This window comes from Cibotium barometz, chromosome 54, assembly GCF_041138505.1.
Source record: "Cibotium barometz isolate CiBa-2024 chromosome 54, ASM4113850v1, whole genome shotgun sequence".
Lineage (NCBI taxonomy): Eukaryota > Viridiplantae > Streptophyta > Polypodiopsida > Cyatheales > Cibotiaceae > Cibotium > Cibotium barometz.
The window spans coordinates 33,821,680-33,843,237 of NC_141099.1; the positions used below are offsets into that span (position 1 = coordinate 33,821,680).

The following is a 21,558-nucleotide window of genomic DNA, read 5'->3' on the forward strand; positions in this document are numbered from 1 at the left end:
GTCTACTTGTTTAGTGCTCATCTCATTGCAAATGAATGAAGATGATCTCTCATAAAAGAAAATGGATCTAAAGCTTACATATGAAGAGTGTAGCTCACACAAATCTAGAAATGTATAAATAATTGTTATGTGCATATACTAGGAGGCTAACCCACCCTAGGCATGTGAACATGGGAGCATGGGAACATGCTCTATTGGGGCAAGGGTTAGGTCTAACCTTGGGTTGAGGTTAGGGTTAGGCAACCAAGGGTCACATATGGAAATGGAGAGTTAAGAGTCACTTGAGGGACCTCCTATAGGGCATGGGGAAACTCTCAAGGGATGTTCTCTTGTGTAGAGCATTGTGTCTACTCTCTTGCCATTTCAAGAAGCTAGAGCTAAGTGCTGCTAGAGTGAAGTCATATCTCTTGGTGGTATGGGACACTAAGGTAAGATATGTGATACTTCATTGTATTTCTGTGTGCACCCTTGGGCTTGGGGATTGTTGGGTGGATGAGTATATGCCTAGTTCATGCATATTTGTGCATGGTTATTAGTTAGAGAGATCTTAAGGGTTTTAACAGTGGTATTAGAGCGGTCTCTAGTTAATTTTTGATGTTTTTCTACTCTTATTTTGCTCTCATTATTCTAAAATTTTAACATTTACTAAGAAAAAAAAATTATTTTTTGGTTTGTTTTGGTGGTCTATGCATTGGGAACGTCAATATGGCGGTCGAAATGTGGTGCTTCTTGACTTGGATGGACATATCGACGTTATGGGGAAATTTTGTGAGTGGAAATGCTTTTTTTTCTATTTTTATGGTTAAATTAAGCATTTTTACCAAAATACCGCACATGCTATTGTGGGTATTTTTTGGTAGAAAGGATTCCCTAAATCTATAATTTTTAGGAACTTTTCTAATTATTTAAGAAAATTTAAGAGCATTTTATGGTAAAAAGGCATATTTAATGCATTTTTTCGGGTTTCTTGCGGGCATGCTATCGATTTTCTACCGATTTTCTATCAAAATTCAGTAGGGGGTAGCATGTTGATGCATCGGGTTCTCTCCCATGTGCGTGGCATTTTTTCCATCTCTCTCAAATCTGAATTTTCCTTCATTTTTTCTCTCCCGTATGTGAACACCTTAGGTGGGAATATTTATTAATACTAATCATAATTAAGAAATGATATAGTATTTAATCAAGATTAGGCATTAATCTCTTTGTTAACAGAGAAGAGTAGTGAGAGATGGTGGATAAGGGAATTAAGATAAGTGAGGAAGAGAAGCTTAGGCACCTCCCTCCACCCCCATTCGTAATCGCGCCGCATAGGAGGGGGGGAGTTTTTTTCGCTGGCCGCCAACGCATAGCATCCCCCCCCGGTCTTCTTTTATAAATTTTTTTTATTAAGCTTTTAAAAAGCTTAGTTAAAGCTTTATTATCTTTTAATTAAAGATGAATTAATCTTTGATTAAAGCGTTAAAAAAGAGAAAAACAAATCTTCATATTCATGATATTGTTTTTGAAAAAAAAAATCATGTTGAGCCCTTTGACCTTTGGGGTCCTTTTTTTTAATACCTTCCGTATTCCGGAGTTTTTTGTCTTTTCATTTTCCCACGACCCTTGACTTTTCGTATTAAAGAAATCTGTACACATTATAGAATTTCAAGGTAAATTTTCTGAGGTCAATATTATGCATCTTGAAGGAAGCCAATGTTTAGATTGTACTTTCAGTAAAGACATTTTTTGGTTCGAACAAATTATTTTGTGTTTATGGATCAATAAATGGACATCAGGTTCATATTTTGTTTGATCATGGTAGTACTCACAGTTTTATTGATAACATTGTGGTACAGAGGATGAAGTTGGAAACCACACAGAATGATCACATGTACAAGGTCAAGATGGCTGGAGGACAAGTCCAATTTTGGGACAAGAAGGTGTCAAAACTACCATTAGACATCCAGTTGTACTCAGATAGACTTGATTTTCATGTTATGAGCTTGGGTCATGTAGACATCATTCTAGGGATGGAATGGTTTCATTAAAAAAATAAGGATTTTTCTATTGATTGGGTCAAACATTTAATGTCTTTCCCCATCACAATGGAAACCTTGTTACTCTTAAGGGAAACATTGTTGTACCCAAGGATACTTTTATTAATGAGCTTGAGTTAATGGAAAATCTTTGTAACTGTGAACTTTTCCAATCGATTATGGATCGAGTGTCTTCATGTGTTCATTTTGATGTAAACACACTGCTTCTATGGATGTTTGGGAAAGTAAAGTGTTAAATTCGATTAAGAGCGAATTTTAGGATGTATTTCCAGGTGAATTACCTCATAGATTACTTCCTAAATAAGAGGTGGACCATAAAATTGAGCTAGTGCTGGGTGCAAAACCTGTTAGTATTCCTCCATATAGGCTTAGCCAGACTGAGGAAGACGAGGTAGCAAAACAACTAGTTGAATACTTGAGGATGGGTAAAATTAGACTGTCTCCTTAGGGTGCACCAGTTCTCCTAGTTAAGAAAAAAGATCAAGGTACGTAGCAGATGTGTATTGATTACGAACGTCTTAACAGAGATATAATTAAAAACAAATATCCATTGCCTAGATTAGATGATCTTATTGATAGGTTTCAAGGAGCTAAGTATTTCACAAAGCTTGATTTGCGAACCGGTTATCATCAGATCAGTATTGCAGAGGAAGATGTTCCTAAAACTTCTTTTAGGACATGTTATGGCCATTATGAATTTTTAGTGTTACCCTTTGGTCTCACTAATGTACCAGCAACTTTCCAATAGATGATGAATGATATATTTCGGGATCTGTTAGGAAAATACGTGGTGGTTTTCTTAGATGATATTTTGATAAACAATAAAACTTTGGCTGAGCATGAGAATCATCTTAAAGAGGTTCTAGAAAGGCTCAGGAAGGAGAAACTGTATTGTGAATTATCTAAGTGTGATTTCTTTAAAAAGGAATTGTTATACTTGGGTCATAAGATTTCTCGAGATGGCTTAAGTATACATTTGGATCGCATCCAAAAGGTTTTGGAATGGCTAGTTCCACGTATGGTCAAGCAGTTAAGACCTTTCTTAAGTTTCGTGGTATTTCTTCGAAAATCTGTGGTATTTCTTAAGTTTCGTGTGAAGCATTATTTGAAGTTGACAGTGCCTTTTACCAACCTTCTCGAGGGTAAAAATAAGAAGTCTAATTCTCCAATTGAGTGGAATGAGAAGCTACAAGAAACTTTTGCTAATTTGAAATATAAAGTTCGAGATGCTCCTATGTTAGCCTTACTAGATCCTAGTAGGCCTTACATTGTAGAGAGACTGATGATAGTGATTTTGTGGTAGGTGCAGCTTTGTAGGATGGGAAGCCTATGGCTTTCGAGAGTAAGAAACTCAATGATGCACAGACTAGGTACCCAGTTCAGGAGAAAGAGTTGTATGCAATTATTTATGCTTTAAAGGCATGGAGACAGTATCTTTACAAGTCTCAGTTTATGGTCTTGACAGATCATCAGTCTTTGCAGTTCATTTGTGATCAACCGGACTTGAAAGGTAGAAAGGCCAAATGGGTTGAATTGATGTAGGACTTTGATTTCATGATTGAATATAGAAAAGGTAGCTTGAATAGCATTGCTGATACGTTGAGTCTAATTGGTGAAGTTAATGAACTTAGCTTCACGAAAATTATGTCTAACTTGTACGAATCACTCAGGGAAAAATGTAGTACATATATTTTCTTTGGAAAATATTAAAATTTGGCAAAATCAGGGTCCAACTCTGAGGTAGATCAAAACCTGGTGAATAAAGGAAAAGCCAACCAATTTTTTATTTGGAATGGTCCTTTATTCCGAAATGATAAGGTTTGCATACCCGATGTGCCAGAAATTAAACTGAGGATCCTATTTGAGTGTCATGATGCACCATCAACAAGACATCCGGGCATATAACGTACCTTGGCTTTGGTTAGAAGGACTTTTTATTACTTGCCATAAATGAAGGATTTTGTTCAAAATTATGTGGTCAAATGGCATTAGTGTGTCAGATTAATAAGGCAGAACACCTTAAATCTATAGAGTTATTACATCCTTTGGATATTCTGTCTCGAAAGTGGGAAAGTATTTGGCCTCCTGCAGTAGATTCTCACACATGTGAAGGTGCTTCATTTAATGTAGGAGACAATAATCCTGAGCAAGTTGATAGCATGAAGGACAGCCGACCAACAAGTTGGGCTTATAAAAGGAAAGGCCAGAATCAATCTAGTCATCTTAACCTTTGGGGCTTGGGTATAAAGGTGGTGAGATCACCTCATGGTGTTGTTACAAAGGGAATATGGCTTGGACATGTTATCAAAGTATGTTAGTATGACGGGAGTATGGCTTGGATGTGTTGTCCAAGTATGGTAGTATGACAAGATCTTAACCTATTTTAGTGCCATAGATGAGCTTTTGGAGGATCCGACTATGTACATGCGCATAGTGATAGCTTGATTTATATGGCCATTTACTAGGCCAGATTTGAGCTATATTGTTAAACTTGCAAGTTAACCATTGGATTTGCATGTCCAAGCCAAATAGGAATTCTCCTTTCTTGTCCTCCTCGGAGTTGCACAACAACAAAGCCAAGTGAGTGACCTTGTTGCTTGGCAAATTAGAGAACTAGTTAGACGTTATGGCACAATCCCTTGACTCGTCCTCAAGGCGCTAAAGATAGTGAGGAGGTAAGAATTGCCTCTGTGTGATGAATTGGTCCCACTTATAGTGAGCAACCCCAGACTGGGTGTTTGGAAGTAGTCTACTAAGAAATTGCCTCACCTCGGATGTAACAACTTGCAAACACAACCTTTTCTACATTAGACTTGCTACCAATAGTAGAAGAAGATTTTCTACATTAGACTTGCTAACAGCAATAAGCTTCAAATTGATGAATCCGAGAATACAAAGCTAGCTTACTATTTTACTTACTAAAATTCACCTTCTCGTGCAAGAGCTACAACAAGGAATCAATCGTATTGTCTTTACTCTGCTTGTTCTGCAGCCAGCTTGCCGGGCTTCTGCATCACGGGTTGCTGCTTCACAGTGTGCTTGCATCTAAAGCTCAAGCTCTCGTGAAGATGAGTCAAAGAAGCTGTCCGTGCCGCCCTCAACTCAAGAGCCAATCAATCGTGTTGTCTTTGATCTTCTTGTTCTGCAACCAATCTGCCACGTTTCTGCATCGCAGGCTATTGCTTCATGGTGTGCTTGCATCTAAAGCTCAAGCTTTGAGCACCTACTGCTTTAACATCACTCTGCTCCTTCATGACCTGCATAAGACCCTCAAGCATCAGTGTCAACAATTGGTCCACATGGCACTCCTAGATGATGTATCTATATACGTGGTTGTCTATTCAAGTATCACCTTTTCTCTCTCTCATCATTCGATATGTCACCATAGTGGGAGTGGTCAAGACCCCAACAACACCATCCATTGTGTGTCGGAGATTGTCTCGATCCTTCTCGAGGCTAAAACCAATAGCCCTTCGAGGGGCAAGAGTCACACCAGAAAGGGGAGTGCTTCCGACGTCTTGTAAACCAACCACACAACTGGAAAAAAAATCTTAATCCACCCCACCTCTTGGTAAAGTGTTTCATACTTGCGCCATGAAGTGAGGGTGAGTATGAGAAGTAAAAAAACAAAAGGCTAAATTTCTTCACCAAAAGGCAAAGCTTTGATACCACTGTAACATGCGGAAGCTTACAGACCAAGATTATACTTTGATTAACAAAATTCAACACCTTCAATCTTCACAATGAATAGCACAATATGAAGAGCGAGAGAGAGAGAGAGAGAGAGAGAGAGAGAGAGAGAGAGAGAGGGGGGGGGGGGATGTGTAGAGGATTGACTATCCGGCTATAAACATGTAGATAACGATTTGGAGACCTTGTTGCGGTTCTAGAAACTTTGGCCACCTTGAATTAAGACCTCTATCTTGTGTTTGGCTATGCACAAGCCTTACCAACTTGAAGAAATGTGAGATGGCTGACCCAAGGGCTGGAGCAACCTATATATAGGGGAGGATTGGACTAAATATCCTTGTCGACTTGCACATACGCTGGCCGACTTGCACATATAAAGCCCACGACTAGCAAAAAGGACAAATAAATCGGCTAAATGATGCGCTTTCACACATGCGGCCTTCTACACTTCGGTGCCTAGGGCTGGCTGTCCTTGTGGATCCCCAATAGGTCCTAGGCAATGTGTGAAAACAACATTTTACCCAGCCCTAAAAAGGGGATTTTTCCCTCACCCCACCACTCAAGTATTGTAGCACCCTCGTCACTAGAGCCTGCACCACTCAAGACGACATCCCTCTCTGCTCTTCATGTAACTCCCTAATTTCTCGAGATTCGTATTGTAAATTCTCTATTATCCATGGACATGGGTGTTGGACACTACATGTAGCCATGGAATGTTTATGGTTAAGCTTTCCATGTATGTGTATGCTAGTTGTATCTACGAGATCCTGGTTGCATAGAAGCATGTTAAGCATTTGATGGATCTTGGAGAACCAAATGCAATACATAATGCCATGGATATTTGATGGATCTTGGAAAGCCAAATACCATAGCCCTTGTAAATATCAAGTACATATAAATAGATGGGGTTTCATCCAAAATATGTGTTTAAATGCATACATTTGTGTGCATGGCTTATTTTTATTTGCGTGTATTGTTTTGTTTGCCTGGACAATGCTTGTATTTTATTGCATGAGAAGCTCATGGATGTGGGGACGCCTGGATTGCACCCATGGGTTAGTATGTTGCATAACCTGTCTTCAATTAACTTGTATTGGTAGATTTGTACAGGAATAATTGACATTTTGAAGGCAGGCCACTCTTATGCAGGTTTTCTATCTCTATGCATGCATACATACCTGCATTCATGACAGTCTAGCTAAGTATTGTTGATAAGCTTCTTCTCCATGATGAGAAACCTCCATGCATGCGAATAGTCAAAAACCCTCATGCATGTGATATGCATAGTCATGCATAGTTAGAAACCCCCATACATACGACATGCATGGCCAGAAATCCTCATGCATGCGACATGCATGGCCAAAAACCCCCATGCATGCGACATGCAAGATTTTTCAGCTACATGCATGCATCATGCAATGCTTTATCTTTTCATGCATTTAAAAGTGTGCCATGCAAGCTTACTTTGCTTAAAAGTAAAGCATGCAAGCTCACTTTTCTCCAAAAGAGTCATGCAAGGTAGTTAACTGAAAAGAAAAGATTAAAAGTAAACTTTTCCTCCTCTTTCAGCTACACGAGTTGCTACTTTGCTAATAGCCATTCTTTGATCCAAAAGTCTTGCACAAACCTCTCCCTACCAAATCTTTTCATGAGCAATAACCTCCACTCATCTTCATCTAGGCGCCTCCTTCTAGGCTGAATAGAACTCTATAAATTCAATTTTCCAGCCTCATTCAAGAGTACTTCTTGGCCTTGTTTATTGCTCTATTTAATACAATTATTGTAGAGTATTTTCCAACCATACCATAGTGTTTTTACCTCTCCAAAACACTTAGAAGTTGGCTGAATTCTGATTTTCAGAATTGAAAGTCTCCATTCAAGCTAGAAGAAGAAGAAGACTATTCCCAAGATTGAAGCTGCAGAAGAATCATCTTGGATCCGGTTACTACAAGTTCTATGTGGGAGAACCCTTGGGAAGTGCCGCGCATTCTCCTAAGGCTGATTTTCAGCCACTAGGTGGTTGATTTTATTGAAGTTAAGCTACATTTGAAGAAACCAGGATTGCTGGGCAATCTTGGTGAAGGGTGCTAGGCACCATATTGCTAACTTGTAGCTGGGCTACTTATAGGCAAGTATAGTGTTTGTAAGTTGTTTTTATATTCAATCATTTTGGAAGAAACGGTGGTGTATGATTGGGCCAATCCACCCGTTTTATGTACTTGTAAAATTCTTACTTCCTTAAGGCAATACATATCCTTCAAGGGGGGGGACCAGCCCATCTTCTCGTCCCTAGTGCAGTATCATTTCTTTTCAGTACTTCCACATTTTTCAAGTATCACAGCACCCTTGTCACCAGAATCTGCATCATCATCGACATCATCACCACTCAAGTACCGCAACACCCTTGTCACCAGAATCTGCATCCCTTTTGCTACTCACTACCACCTTGGAGTGCCTCTGCATCCACCAACAAGAGCCTTCGACACCGACCGCCTCTCAGAGTGCTTTGCCTCACATCGACGCAAGCCTTCGTCACACCGGCTGTGCTTCAGCTCCAACATCAACTTTGCTTCTGCACTGGTCTTCTACTTAGAGTCTCCTCACATTAGGGGGCATCTTGTACATATGTTCACTCACCATTATATATAGACTCACATATTTCATGCTGTGTGGTTTTGCGCTTGGTCCTTTCGTCCTTTTGCTCTCACAGGCAAGCCACCAAGGCTGCCCAAAGTGCCACCAACTGTCCCCATGCCAAAACGGTTCAAATCCCATGCACACTTGACCATGACCATGTACGGGTTTGGTACACCTGACCATGACACTCTATATAGTGGATTTTTGGCTGACTCATCCCTAGACAAGGGCTCACATGAGACCAACGACTATAGGCTTTGCACCTGTACTGTTCAGATATGTCCTCTTGGCATCCAAGTGTGAGAACAACTGAGGGGCGAGAGCACTTCTTCATCTCAAACACACACAAGTGATGATTGATGCTTGGTCATTGGGTGAATAAAAGAAATTTTCCACTGGTGGTGCAAGGAATCTCATTTAATGAGCTGATTTGTGGACCAAAAAAATGATTTTCCATGGCCTGAAATCTCCATATAGGAACGATCAGTGGAGGTTCCTTAAAAGTTGACCCAAAGAACTGATGTAAAAAAGAAGGAAAAGATGAAAGCCTCTTTTTAGCTTGTAAAACATAACAATTCCCAAGCACATAACAACTAGAAAATGTATACAAAAGAGCAGCATCCTTTCTTCAAAGCAGATACAGTTTGCGAAACTGGCCAACATGATTCCACTTCTCAAAGAAATTACTGCGTAAACTGTCTTATAAAGCAGCAGCAGCACCATCTCATCTTCACAGCTACCTTAGCCCAATCCACGAAAAAGCTAAGATGGATCAGTGGAAACCTTTTCATAAGAAACTCTCTTCCTCCAAAAAGGAACTGAAAGGCATGCCCCTCCATATCTCTGCTGGAGAAAGACCAGAACAGCAAAAAGCAGACTCCCACAGGGAATGATGGCATCCCAAGCATTGGAGTAGAAGTCCCAACTTGGATTTGCATAGTAATATCTCCTGCTTTTTAGTGAGAAAAACTCAAATTTCCTCAGTGTGTCATATAAATGTGGCAAGGACCTCACAAATGTCATTCCAAAATAAAACGGAGTTGAAAGAACTGCGCCCTGTACTTCCCATACAAAATTTCCCACCATCTGAGGGAAAAGAAAGAAGTCAACAGTAAGACCAGCAAATGCCTTAGTCACATCCAAAAAATTATTGCCTCTGATCCCATAGACAATCAAAGCGATCAACCCCCCAAGGGCATAGATTGAGAGGCAAATGTGAAGAATTCCTCGCTCCATGTGCCAGGGCCCTTCACCAGCAGAAATTTCACCTTTGCTGACCCATGCCAGATGAAGAAGGCGAATAAGCAGTAAAAATACCAGCATGGTCATTAGCCTCACTATCACCTCATTGATTTCCAGCCACCCACCACTCCATTGGAGAATGTTTTGCCTTGATCTGCTGGAGAAGATTGCTTCGAAATTCAATACCAAAGGGATCAGATGGCCCAAGGTAAGCACAAACAGCATTAGCAAAGACATTTGTGGGAGTACTTTTGGGTTCTTCTTGACATGACGGAGTTGAAGGCCAATGAATAGGACTGCCATTGTGAGAGAACTGATTCCCATAATGATCTCAAGGTCTATTTGTATAAGAGAATTCACAGCTTGCTCTTGATAGAAAAGTGAATCTGATGACAAAGTTATGGGGCTGAAAAATAGTGAATCAGTTTGCTCTCTTAAGCTGACCACTTGTCCACTAATCCCATGCTCCGCAAAATACCCTGGGTTTGTTGGAGGATACTGGACCGTGACTAGCATCTGACAATCTTTGTCACCGCCATCAAGTTGTGTCATATTCTGAGCTGAAAGTTCAACTGTGCGGCAGGCAATCAAGCAAAGCATTCCAGTCTTTGGACTGTACACACCCTCTGCTGAAAACCTTGTGGAAGAGGTGTTCTGAAACAACATAGTGTTCATCTGATTCAGATCCAAGCTCAGATCAAAGCTAATATTCATGCTTCGATTCTTTTGTTTTGAAGGCACAGCAGCCATAACCACAGTCATGCTTGGGTTATAATACCTATTGGTCCTCTTGTTGATTGCGATCGGAGAGAAGTACATTTCTACACTTGTCCCTGAGGAGTCTTTTAGAGTTGCTTGGAAGCCAAGATCTGAAAAGATGTGACCATCTGGGTACTTTGACTTTCTTCGCCCTTTCTTGCTGTTGGCTTGACACTTCCTTCGTGCTTGCTTAATCCTATCTACTGTGTATGAATACTCCAGCTGAGGTGGAGACCTGCCCCATCCAAGAGACCCATATGTGATATCCATATGCCCTGTGAATGAAAATGGCTTGAAGGATGGAGATGTTGGGCCTGGTCTCCTCTTCACACTTCCTGCGACACTGTATCTGAAGAGGAGGTCAAGGGTAGTTGGAAACTGAAGGGTTATTATAATATCACAATCTGGAGACTCAAAAGAACCACTTGCATCTCTCTTTAGATAACAAGCAGATGCACATAATTGACCTGTGGCTGTATTCCAAATACCCTCGACAGAGAAAACTTCAGTGTGCAACTCCACTGGCTTCACCTTATAACTGAAAACAAAGTAGCCATGAACTTTTCCTTCTGCACACAACATATTCTGAACTGAGAGAGTTGCTTGGGATGCCGAAACCACTCCTTCAAAGGGACTGCAGTCCTGACCAGTGCATTGATGGTCCCACACGACTGTCAGTGGTTGCTTGTACCAAGGAAACTGACAAACAGCAGTGTCATCCTTCCAGACACTGATATTTGCAGGCACATCTGCATCCTGCAATGCGCAGAAGCTATGCATCTCGTCATCCTTTGTAAAAACATAGGGCTCCTCAGGAATGGCAGTAACGAGTACAGGCTTGAAAAAGAGGGGGTCTGACTGCTCTCTCTTGCTCTCTAGCTTACCGTTCACAAGGGGCTGGCTTACTGTGACCTGTGATGGGTAGTGAAAGATTGCCCTCACCTGGCAATCCATTCTATTTTTCATCTGCCCTATCACGTTCTGTTGAAAACAGCCTGCCATACAAAGAGATCTTGAATGGGCAGCCCATACTCCCTTCAGTGAAAGCCTGACACCTGCTGATTGTAAAAAGGGATCACGCCTGGTGCCCAAACCTTGTCTGAAAACTCTGGTTCTGTTATAGATGTTTGACCAAAGAAGAGTTCTGTTATGCAACAAGAGAGATCCTTCCACAAGATACTGCAGGCGTTCCTGCTGACCTGCTAAGGTCACATTCTGAATGGAGAAAAAAGCTCTGTTTCCAGGCCGACGAAGCGAGAAAACTGTAGAGTTTGTGTCAAACAATGGAGAACCACCACTGAAGGATCCTCTGTGGAAGGCAAGGTGGAAGGCTGATGTGTTGGATGTGGAGGGGTTCCCTTGTTGCTGCCCTTCTTCAGCAATTAAGATGTCATGGCAATAATCCTCATAGGCAAATGTCTGTGAATCAGTCCCCACACTTGAGCACAAGGTGCAGAAGGACACAAGCGTCAGCACCATGCTTGCAATGATCAGGCAAGCAAAGCAATCCATCTTTGAAGAATCCAAAGCTAGAGTTTCCTGTGGTAATCAAAGTAGGCTGAAATTAGGGAAAGGGTTACGGTTATTTGGGCTAGGTTAAAAGGTTTAGGGTTGCAGTAACACTAACAGAAGTTTCATGAACATTCAGATCTGCAAGCCGAGCTTTCCAGAATTCTGAAGAATCCTAGGTTTAGGTTTTACCCTAAAGAGTGTTTGGGTTCATGATAATCTGTCGGCCAGATTCTTTTAGGGTTAGGTTAAGGCTAGGGTTTCGAGTGTGCTTGCCATAAACCCTAGCAGACAGTTCATTTGCTTCGTTGAAAATCAACATGAAAAAAACTGACAAAAGCAAGCGAACCTGTGCTCCTTGCGAAGAGAAGGTCGATCAGACCATTATCGCCATGGCCGAGAAAGCTCCGCAGGAAAATCTTGGGTGATAGCCAGCCTTGGCGTTTCTGTGTGTATCAAGGTTGGGGAGATTAGGGCCGGCCACTGTGGTGGCGCCCACATTAGTCTTGCGCCCTCCACCCGGTTTGTAGTGTATTGTTTTTGTTTTTGTTTTTTTTATAGCGTGAATTATATTAAAAAGAGAAAATGTCAACCAAAATTACTCATTGATTTTTTCAAGACGCATAACTTATTGTTAATACATCTCTATTTATTATCTTAGGAAGAGTTTTACAAAGCTGCCTGTTTTTTTATAGCGTGAATTATATTAAAAAGAGAAAATGTCAACCAAAATTACATCATTGATTTTTTCAAGACGCATAACTTATTGTTAATACATCTCTATTTATTATCTTAAGGAAGAGTTTAACAAAGCTACCACATGGCAAGAATTTAGAGGTTCGGGAAGGGGAGGAGGACGTTTGAGGAGGTTTGGGTAGAATTTGATTTTGGAAGCCTCGAAAGGCGTGCGACTTCTGTGAGATTGAGGATATATTTCTATAATTCAGAGTCTTTGATCACCAAATCCACTTCCTCCGTGCCACAGCCACTTGGATGTCTTCTACCAGGCGCTCTTTATGAATTTGGTTGATTTTTTCTTGGAAATCCTCCTTGGCTCTGTCCATTTGCAGCATTTCTTCCATCGCATTTTTTGTATACTGTGCTTTGCAGGCTTTCAGACTGCCTTTATGTAAAACTTTCATCTGCAAATGCAAAGCATCTCTCAGACCACACATCACATTGGTATACACATGATTAAAAATGTAATTATTTTTGCTTATCCAAATAGCCCATAGGTTTCAGCACGAATAATGTTCCAAAGTTGTGTAGAACATTTGATTTATTGACCTAGAAGAATTTCTAGCCAAGTCACCTCCCAATGTTGGGCCGGGGAAATACATTTATTCAAAAATTTTAATGTATCTACATTGTGTGCGCACATCCTATAAGCAATAGTTTCCGACTCTTTTTTACATCTTGGGCATAATCCATTTCCAAACCCAATACTGTGAGCCCGTGCATTTGTCCAAAGAGCTTTGTGCATGATCAGCCATAACAAGCAAAAAAAATTTGGTGGGATGATGGGCGATCAAATTTTGGAAAATTTAAAGCCCCAATGTTTTCGGTCCTCTTGTCTTTAGGAGATCTTGATTCACCTTTCTCAACATGGTATGAAAGCTTAGGTCTAGCTCTCCTAGCTTTTCTTAGCTATAGCTCATTAGCCAAGTGATTAGAAAGTGATTAGTTTTCATTAAGTAGGTGACCATAGGTGATTAACTCATTTAGGAGTTGATTAGGTTTTGGAAGAGAGTGTAATTCTTCATCTTAAGAGAGAGTTAAGGAGCAGTAGCTCCATTGAGTTTATAGTTTGTAAGGGTGTTTTATAAGCATCAGGCTATGCAATCCCAAAGAAAAACAATAACTTAATCATGAGCTTCTCCTAGGAAGATGCATCTCATAGGCAATAGCAAAACTTCCAGCAAAAATCTATAGCTTAACACGTGGTATACTTTCTCAATAGCACTTTGCGTAGCTTTAGTTGCATAGGAATGTTACACAAGAATAAGGATTGAGGAGAGCAAGAAAAAGTGCTCTATATCAGATTTGTGAGCAACATCGTAATCAGAATATCGAGCAAAAATCTACAGGGTGGTCAATAGCCATAACATCTAGTGCACAGCAAAATGGACGAGAGCAGAGAGAGAGAAACCCCCGTCGTTTGTAGAGGGGGAGAGAGCCGTCAATGTCCACCAGGCTGCACTGAATCAGCTTGTTTTTTTGTGATTGGAAATTTTGATAAGGTTTTTAAACCCTTAGCCGTCGGCCTATCCACATGAGTTTATAAAAATCACCACCATGTGCTTCCGCATCAGGATCTTCACTAGCAAAAGGAGATCACCAATGACATCATAAAATTATGCATCAAAGAGGTTTTAGATCAACAAAGTTGGACAAATTTTGTAAGTGGCCAAATGAGCACGCTAATGTTTGTGTGTGTGAAAAATAAGTATACAATTTATGTAAAAACATTACAACAAGATGAGTATGTAAGTGTAGGTGTGCACAAGCAAAGCATGAGTGGCAACAAACATGAAGGCTATAAGAAAGATACAACGAAGAAGAAAAAGAAGTGGCAAAAGCCTTGCATCAAAAATTCACCTCACTTCCTGATCTCGTTTGACCATGCTCCAGGTGCCATACTAACTTACACATAAAATCTAGATGTGCATCGCTCTCTCATAACTTGTTGTGGTGGCTGCATTATCTAAACTTCTTCTTTCAAAACCATGTAAAAACACATTCTTTACATCCATCTAATATAAATATCAATCCTTCCATGGCTCTCACAGTTTCCATTCACACAATCGGGCTAAATATCTCCTCATAGTCAATGCCATATGTACACATAATCTTGGAAACCAGTCTTGCCTTAAACATGTTACAAATCCATCTAAGTTATGCTTGATCCTTTACACCCACTTACATCCAATTTCCTTCGTATGCTTAGGCAAAGGTACTAATTCCTATGTGCTACCACACCTACTCCTCATCCATGAATCTTATTCATGTGGGATAACTTTGACTAGGTGACTTGGCACTCTAGATTGGATACAATTTTTTGGCTTTCAATCTTCTTCATGTGGAATAACTTTGACTAGGTGACTTGGCACTCTAGCATCACTCATTTCAATACCCCCCCCTTGATGCTAGATTGGTATAATTTTTAGGCTTTTAATCTTCCTCTATTTACTCACTCCCTTTTATGCACTTTGGCACCACTTTCTTAACACCCCTCCTTGGTGCCAAATCTTTGGGCTACTCAAGGTGGTTGAATGTCAGTTATAAAATGATTGACTTTTTACTTTCTAAATTCCCCTGTGTGCTATGATTAACTTGGGCCCATGTGCTACTTTGGCACTTGCCCCCTGTTATTAATGCTACTTTGGCTCTAGGTGAGGGATGAATTTCTAAGTTGAAAAGATGCAAGGAGGAAGAGAGCTTGAGCTCTTGCAAGCACACACACACTCACACAAACCCTAAAAGAGACACAAGATGAGAGGTTGAAAATTGTTGTTGTTCTTCTTCTCTACAAAAGGGTTCTACAAAAAAGATAAGGGAAATATAACATAAGTACTAAAGTACTATGTACATGCGGTCTATAATGTGAACACGCTAAGTGAGTGAGCTAGCAAGATAAGTATGCCATAACTCAATGGTGGACTAGTAGCTGGTGTAGTCTAGCTGTAGAATCATTGGGCAAAGATCTATCATGTAAGAATCCTACCAAACATGCCAATGATGTAAGTGGCAGAAACGGTCAACTTGGCATATCATAAGTGTCAACTCGTGTTGAGCTTGACATCTTAACACTCCCCCTCAAGCTCAACCCCATCTCTAGGACTCCAAGCATAGTCTGAAGTCTACGAAGCTTCTCTGCTCCCAAGGCTTTTGTGAAAATGTCCGCTACCTGATCCTCTGTGCTAACATACATGAGATCAATATCTCTTGCTAAGACTCTCTCTCTGATGAAGTGATAGTAGACCTCTATGTGTTTGGTCCGCGTATGAAAAATCGGGTTCCTCGCCAACTGTATACTACTAAGGTTGTCACAATAGATGACAACCTATCTGTCAACCTGTAGCCCCAAATCACCAAGTAGCTTGCACAACCAAGCTACCTCACATGATGCCATTTCAGCACGGCTATACTCTGCCTCTGTACTTGACAAGGCAACTGTTGGCTGCTTCTTGCTGCTCCATGTCACGACACCACTCCCAAAGAAAAACATAAATCCACTGGTAGATCTCCTATCTGCGATACTATTAGCCCAATCTGCATCGATGTATCCAAACACCTGCAACTCCGTATCAGCCTCATAAAAGAGTCCATAGTCTAATGTAGACTTCACATAGCGTAATGTGCGCCTCACACCATCCAAATGTGGCTTCCGAGGAACCTACATAAACTGACTCTGCAATCCAACTGTATAGTTCAAATCTCGCCTAGTGATCGTCATGTAGATCAAGCTACCCACTATCTTCCTGTACATAGTGGGGTTCTCCAAAATCTCACCCGCAACTGCACTCAACTTGCCATTTGAATCTAATGGCATAGAAATTGGCTTACAACAACTAGCCATACCATATTTGGATAGCATGTCCAATGCATACTGCCTCTGTGAAAACCATATACCCTTGGCCGTCCTAATGACCTCAATGCCAAGGAAGTATCTCAGCTCACCCAAATCCTTCAATGTAAGATTCTTCCCCAGCCTTCGAGGTATATAGGAGTAAGAATCTTCCTTTCGGATCTTATAATTATTCCCTCTCTAAAATAAAAGAAAGTTTCTGTTTAAAAAAAAAAGGAATACCCTTTTCCTAAAATACTTCTCAGGAGTCCCACCTGTTTTAAGGATTTAGAACAATGAGTTTAGAAGTGAGAATCGGTGTTTTGGATACCAAGGTTTTGGTTTTCATTTGAGTACGGCCCAAAAGAATTTCTTTATCTCTTGGAGAGGATAAGAAGTTATCCCCCAGATATTGTGACCTTTATATCTGAATTCAATGAAAGTAGGTGACTTAGCCTACAAGTTTCTTTTATCTCCTCATCTCAAAATTCTTAATGCCTTCTATAGAAAAATGTGTCAAACACAAATCATGGAAAGACGGTAAAACTTCAGTGGGGCAAGTTACCGTTGGCTTCTAGGTTACGCTAGCTCCTTCCTCTATATAAGTCGTAACTTTTACTTGTCGCTCACAGTAATCTTACTCCCATCAATCTCCTTTCTTTCTTAATCTCCTTCATGGCTTGGCAACAAGAATTAGTTTTATCCCTGATGATTTCTCACCTTCAAGACGCAAGAGAGTCTGTGAAGAAAGACTTTATAGAACAGTATGAGCGCTCACTTTTTCCTCACCTAGGAACTTCGGTAGCGCAGACCAAATGGCGGACCTATCAAAACATAACTAGGGTAACACCCTGGGGTCAGCAGCACTTTTGTAACAATGTCCGCTTGGCCATGGTTATCGAAGCCTTGGGTTTGGGTCCCCGATACTACTGCGTCATGAGATCAAGGCATCTTGGGTTTTCTGAGCGGGTCTTCTTACTGGCGTGTTTTCTTCCTCATGAGAAGATATGCCTTTACCCCGTTTTTGGCTTGCCTCTCAGAGGTCCTTTTGTTAGATCACCTCATACCACTGAGATAGGTACGGCAATAACGAGCAGAATCATTCCCATAGATGAGTTACCCTATACTTGTGCAGCTTGTGAGGACTGCTTTTGTGACCATATGATGGACGGGCTTATGGAAGTGTAAAGAGTTCTTCTATCTTTACTGTATAAGTTCCGAGAATGAATAAAGTTTAAATCTTGTTCTTATTTTGAATCTTGCCTTCTTTAAGACTTTTCTTGGTGGTTAATCTTGATTAAAATTTTTCTCTAAGTCTCATATTCGTGCATCTTACGAAATTATCCCAAGTTGCGAGATGAGGACATCTCGCGTTTTTTAAGTGGGGTAGAATGTAAGATTCCTCCCCCAACCCCTTTTTGATGTCTAGTATATTCCCCTGTAATCAATTCCTTTTCTAAAATATAAAAGATCTTGTTTGTGGCTGTTTTAACCTAGAGAGAGAAATTATTCTAGAGAGAGAATATTCAGATTATGAATATTTTTGGATAGAAAAATAACTCATCTTATTAAAATAAGTTCCCCTGAAACAGAAATTCAAAAAGAATTTTCCAATGTGCAATTGGAGTTAATTGGAAATAGGTATAAAGAACCTTAGTCTAAAGGGTTTAGATTTTCAGAAATTTTTTTGATTATGGTCCAATTAAGGTTCCTATGGGCCAATAGCATCAATCCATGTGTAGGGAGGAGATAAATCCAAATTGTAAAAGAAGATACCCAAAATTGAGTAAATGTTCACATAAGATGAAGAGTTGAAAATGTACAAGGTTTATTAGTAAATAAACACATATGTAAGGAAGGGGAATTCTTTAAAGGAGGTGCATATTTCACATAAGATGAAGAGTTGAAAATGTACAAGGTTTATTAGTAAATAAACACATATGTAAGGAAGGGAAGTTCTTTAAAGAAGGTGCATATTTCACATAAGATGAAGAGTTGAAAATGTACAAGGTTTATTAGTAAAAAACTATGAGCAATATTAAAAATATGAGATATTTTGGGAATAATGATTTTATTATGACACATATGTAAGGAAGGGGAGTCCCTTAAATGCTCACATAAGATGAAGAGTTGAAAATGTACAAGGTTTATTAGTAAAAAACTATGAGCAATATTAAAATGATTCCATTATGACACATATGTAAGGAAGGGGAGTTTTTTTTAAAGGAGGTGCATATTTCACATAAGATGAAGAGTTGAAAATGTACAAGGTTTATTAATAAAAAACTATGAGCAATATTAAAATGATTCCATTATGACACATATGTAAGGAAGGGGAGTTCTTTAAAGGAGGTGCATATTTCACATGCTTGAATGAGTTTTAAACTCATAAAAATTGAGATATTTTATCTCTCCTCTCTCCTAATTCAAGTCTAGTTTCAAAAAGTTAACTTAACTGACCTAAAGATGGTCAAAAAGTGACCAAACTGACTTGGAAAATTCTAGAATCAGTTTGTTTGGTTAGGAGCTCAAATTTTCCTATAAATAGAAGCCTCCCCTTGTTGAAAAAAAACATAGTCTCTTATGCTTTGTTACTCTACTCCACCTAAGCCAAATTAGATAGTCTTATGCTTTGTTACTCTACTCCATCTAAGCCAAAATATATAGTGTCTTATGCTATGTTACTCTACCTAAGCCAAGAACTGTGAATTCTTTAATAATTCACTAGTTTTTGATACTTCTCTCTTTCTTCAATCTCCATTGGTGGCTCCATCAACATACTAAACCAATTGATTGGTTGGGGGCCTCTACCGTGAATAAAGAATCAAGCAAATTATAAGGTAAGTACATTGAATTTTTGATCTTTTCTATAATTACTCAATGATTCTCTCTTCTCAACCCCTCTCAAGCTTGAGAAGCTTAATTGGTATGGTTTTTTAATTGCTATGGAAGTTAATTTCCATTTATGTTTAAATTCTAATGGTTTTTATGTAATTTCTCTCTCTCACTCAAGAAATGGTCATACTCATGACCCATTCTCAATCCAAATGAAGCTTTTCATAAAGCCTTTCCTTAATCCAAGATTAAGCTATGCTTGAGGCCAAATTAATGGCTTTTTGCTATGCTTTTAGTTTATGCACATTGATGATTCAATCCATTATGGATTGATGACCCAATTAGAGACCATTCTAATTGTTTTCTTAATGATCCAATTAGAGACCATTATGGATTGATGATCCAATTAGAGACCATTCTAATTGTTTTCTTAATGATCCAATTAGAGACCATTATGGATTGATGATCCAATTAGAGACCATTCTAATTATTTCTTTAATAATGAGCTTTATCCCTTAGAAAAAAAAATTGAGATTTATCAGTCATAGTAGCGGAGCTATGGCAAAATTTTTATAGAAATTACGCATAAAATAAATTCATTCAAAGCATAAAAAGAGGACTTCCTACCATATTCTAGGAACTATCATCCTAGATTAATTAAAAGAATTTTATTATGCATGGAGATGTGGATGTTTGCATGTAGATGTAGATGTATAGATGTAGATGTGGATGTGGAGGTGGATGGATGCATGTAGATGTAGATGTATAGATATAGATGTGAATGGAGATGTGGATGTATGCATGTAGATGTAGATGTATAGATGTGGATGTGGATGTATACATGTAGATGTAGATGTATAGATACGGATGTAGATGTGGAGGTGAATGTATACATGTAGATGTAGATGTATAGATGTAGATGTGGATGTGGAGGTAGATGGATGCATGTAGATGTAGATGTATAGATGTAGATGGGAATGGAGATATGGATGTATGCATGTAGATGTAGATGTGGATGTGGAGGTGGATGGATGCATGTAGATGTAGATGTATAGATGTAGATGTGAATGGAGATGTGGATGTATGCACGTAGATGTAGATGTATGGAGGTGAATGTGAATGTGGATGTGGATGTATGCATAGAGATGTAGATGTATGCATGTAGATGTGAATGTACGCATATAGATGTGGATGTATGGATGTGAATATACGATATGCGATGTGAGGGAATCTGAAGTGATGAGATAGAAATGATGTGATGGGATGAGTATACATATAAATGGAATATGGAATAAGTAATGTAGATTGATGAGGGATAATGTGGAAAAATGAAAGTTAAAATAGAAATTGTGTTGTAAACTGTTTGTAAATACTGTTTGTAAATGCTGTTTGTAAATGATTGTTTTATGTCAAGAATGCTGGGGGGAGCATTTTGACCATCTTGTGATTAAAGTCGTGATGGTAAAGTTGCAACTGCTGACGGGGAGTCAATGAAGGACGTCTCGCGTAGCAAGGTCGGCCGAGGTCTTGACCAGCCTCGGTGCGATTAAAATGGTGAGCTTCCGGTATGGTGGATGAGGGGCCAAGGAAGCGGCCTATGCGTGAAGCGCTAGGTTACCTGCGAAGGATCCTAGAGGGTGCTGACCATACGGTGCTCGGGCTCTGGGTTGCCTAGGATACCCACGCGTGCGTCGAGGAAGATATTGGAACAGAGTTGGAGTTGTTTTCTGAAATCGAGCATGGATCTGGTTGATTGACCTTGCTGGTCTTCAATGGATGAGTCCATGGCTCCTTATATGGATCTGTTGGTTGATCTTGCTGATCTTCAACGAGAGTCCATCTTGTTAAGTGATTATATTGCCAAGTATTATGGGCTAGGAACTATCGAAACGGCTCCTGAGCGTTCTAGTTGCCAATGATGCCATAGATACTCTGATGAAGGAATGATGGAAAATTAAGAATCAATTGGATAAATTGGAAGATGGTGATCAATGATACTATGGTTTTATTAAAGGATTGTTTTAAACTGGTTGAATCTGGTTGAAAAAGGCAATCTCATATTGGGTGTGTGAGTGGTGTGACTATTTTTATTTTGCATGAACATCCGGCTAGGGGGCCTTGGAACTCTTTTCCTTGGTACCCGGGACAAAACCTAACCAAATTTTTAATTGGATCCCATCACTACAGTGGTTGGGCGGTTGGCTAACCCATGGGATTGGATGGGGTTAGGCTGGACTGATGGATCCGTAAATCGAGACTCAAACTTTTGTTTTTACGATAGAA

At 39.7% G+C, this 21,558-nt stretch overlaps 1 protein-coding gene across 1 annotated transcript; it reads right to left on the minus strand.

Annotated features, from left to right (window-relative positions):
* Positions 1–8,914: 8,914 nt before the first annotated feature.
* Positions 8,915–12,404, minus strand: LOC147608072 (uncharacterized). Its single transcript, XM_086789980.1, has 2 exons — positions 12,223–12,404; positions 8,915–11,903 (listed from the first exon to the last, which is right to left on the minus strand). The coding sequence occupies exon 2, from the start codon at positions 11,874–11,876 to the stop codon at positions 9,126–9,128; it is 2,751 nt and encodes a 916-aa protein (XP_086646106.1). The 5' UTR covers positions 11,877–11,903; positions 12,223–12,404; the 3' UTR covers positions 8,915–9,125.
* Positions 12,405–21,558: the final 9,154 nt, after the last annotated feature.

Bases quoted from the DNA above. Each gene is read 5' to 3' on its own strand.
- LOC147608072 (XM_086789980.1), bottom strand. From the start codon at position 11,876: ATGGATTGCTTTGCTTGCCTGATCATTGCAAGCATGGTGCTGACGCTT.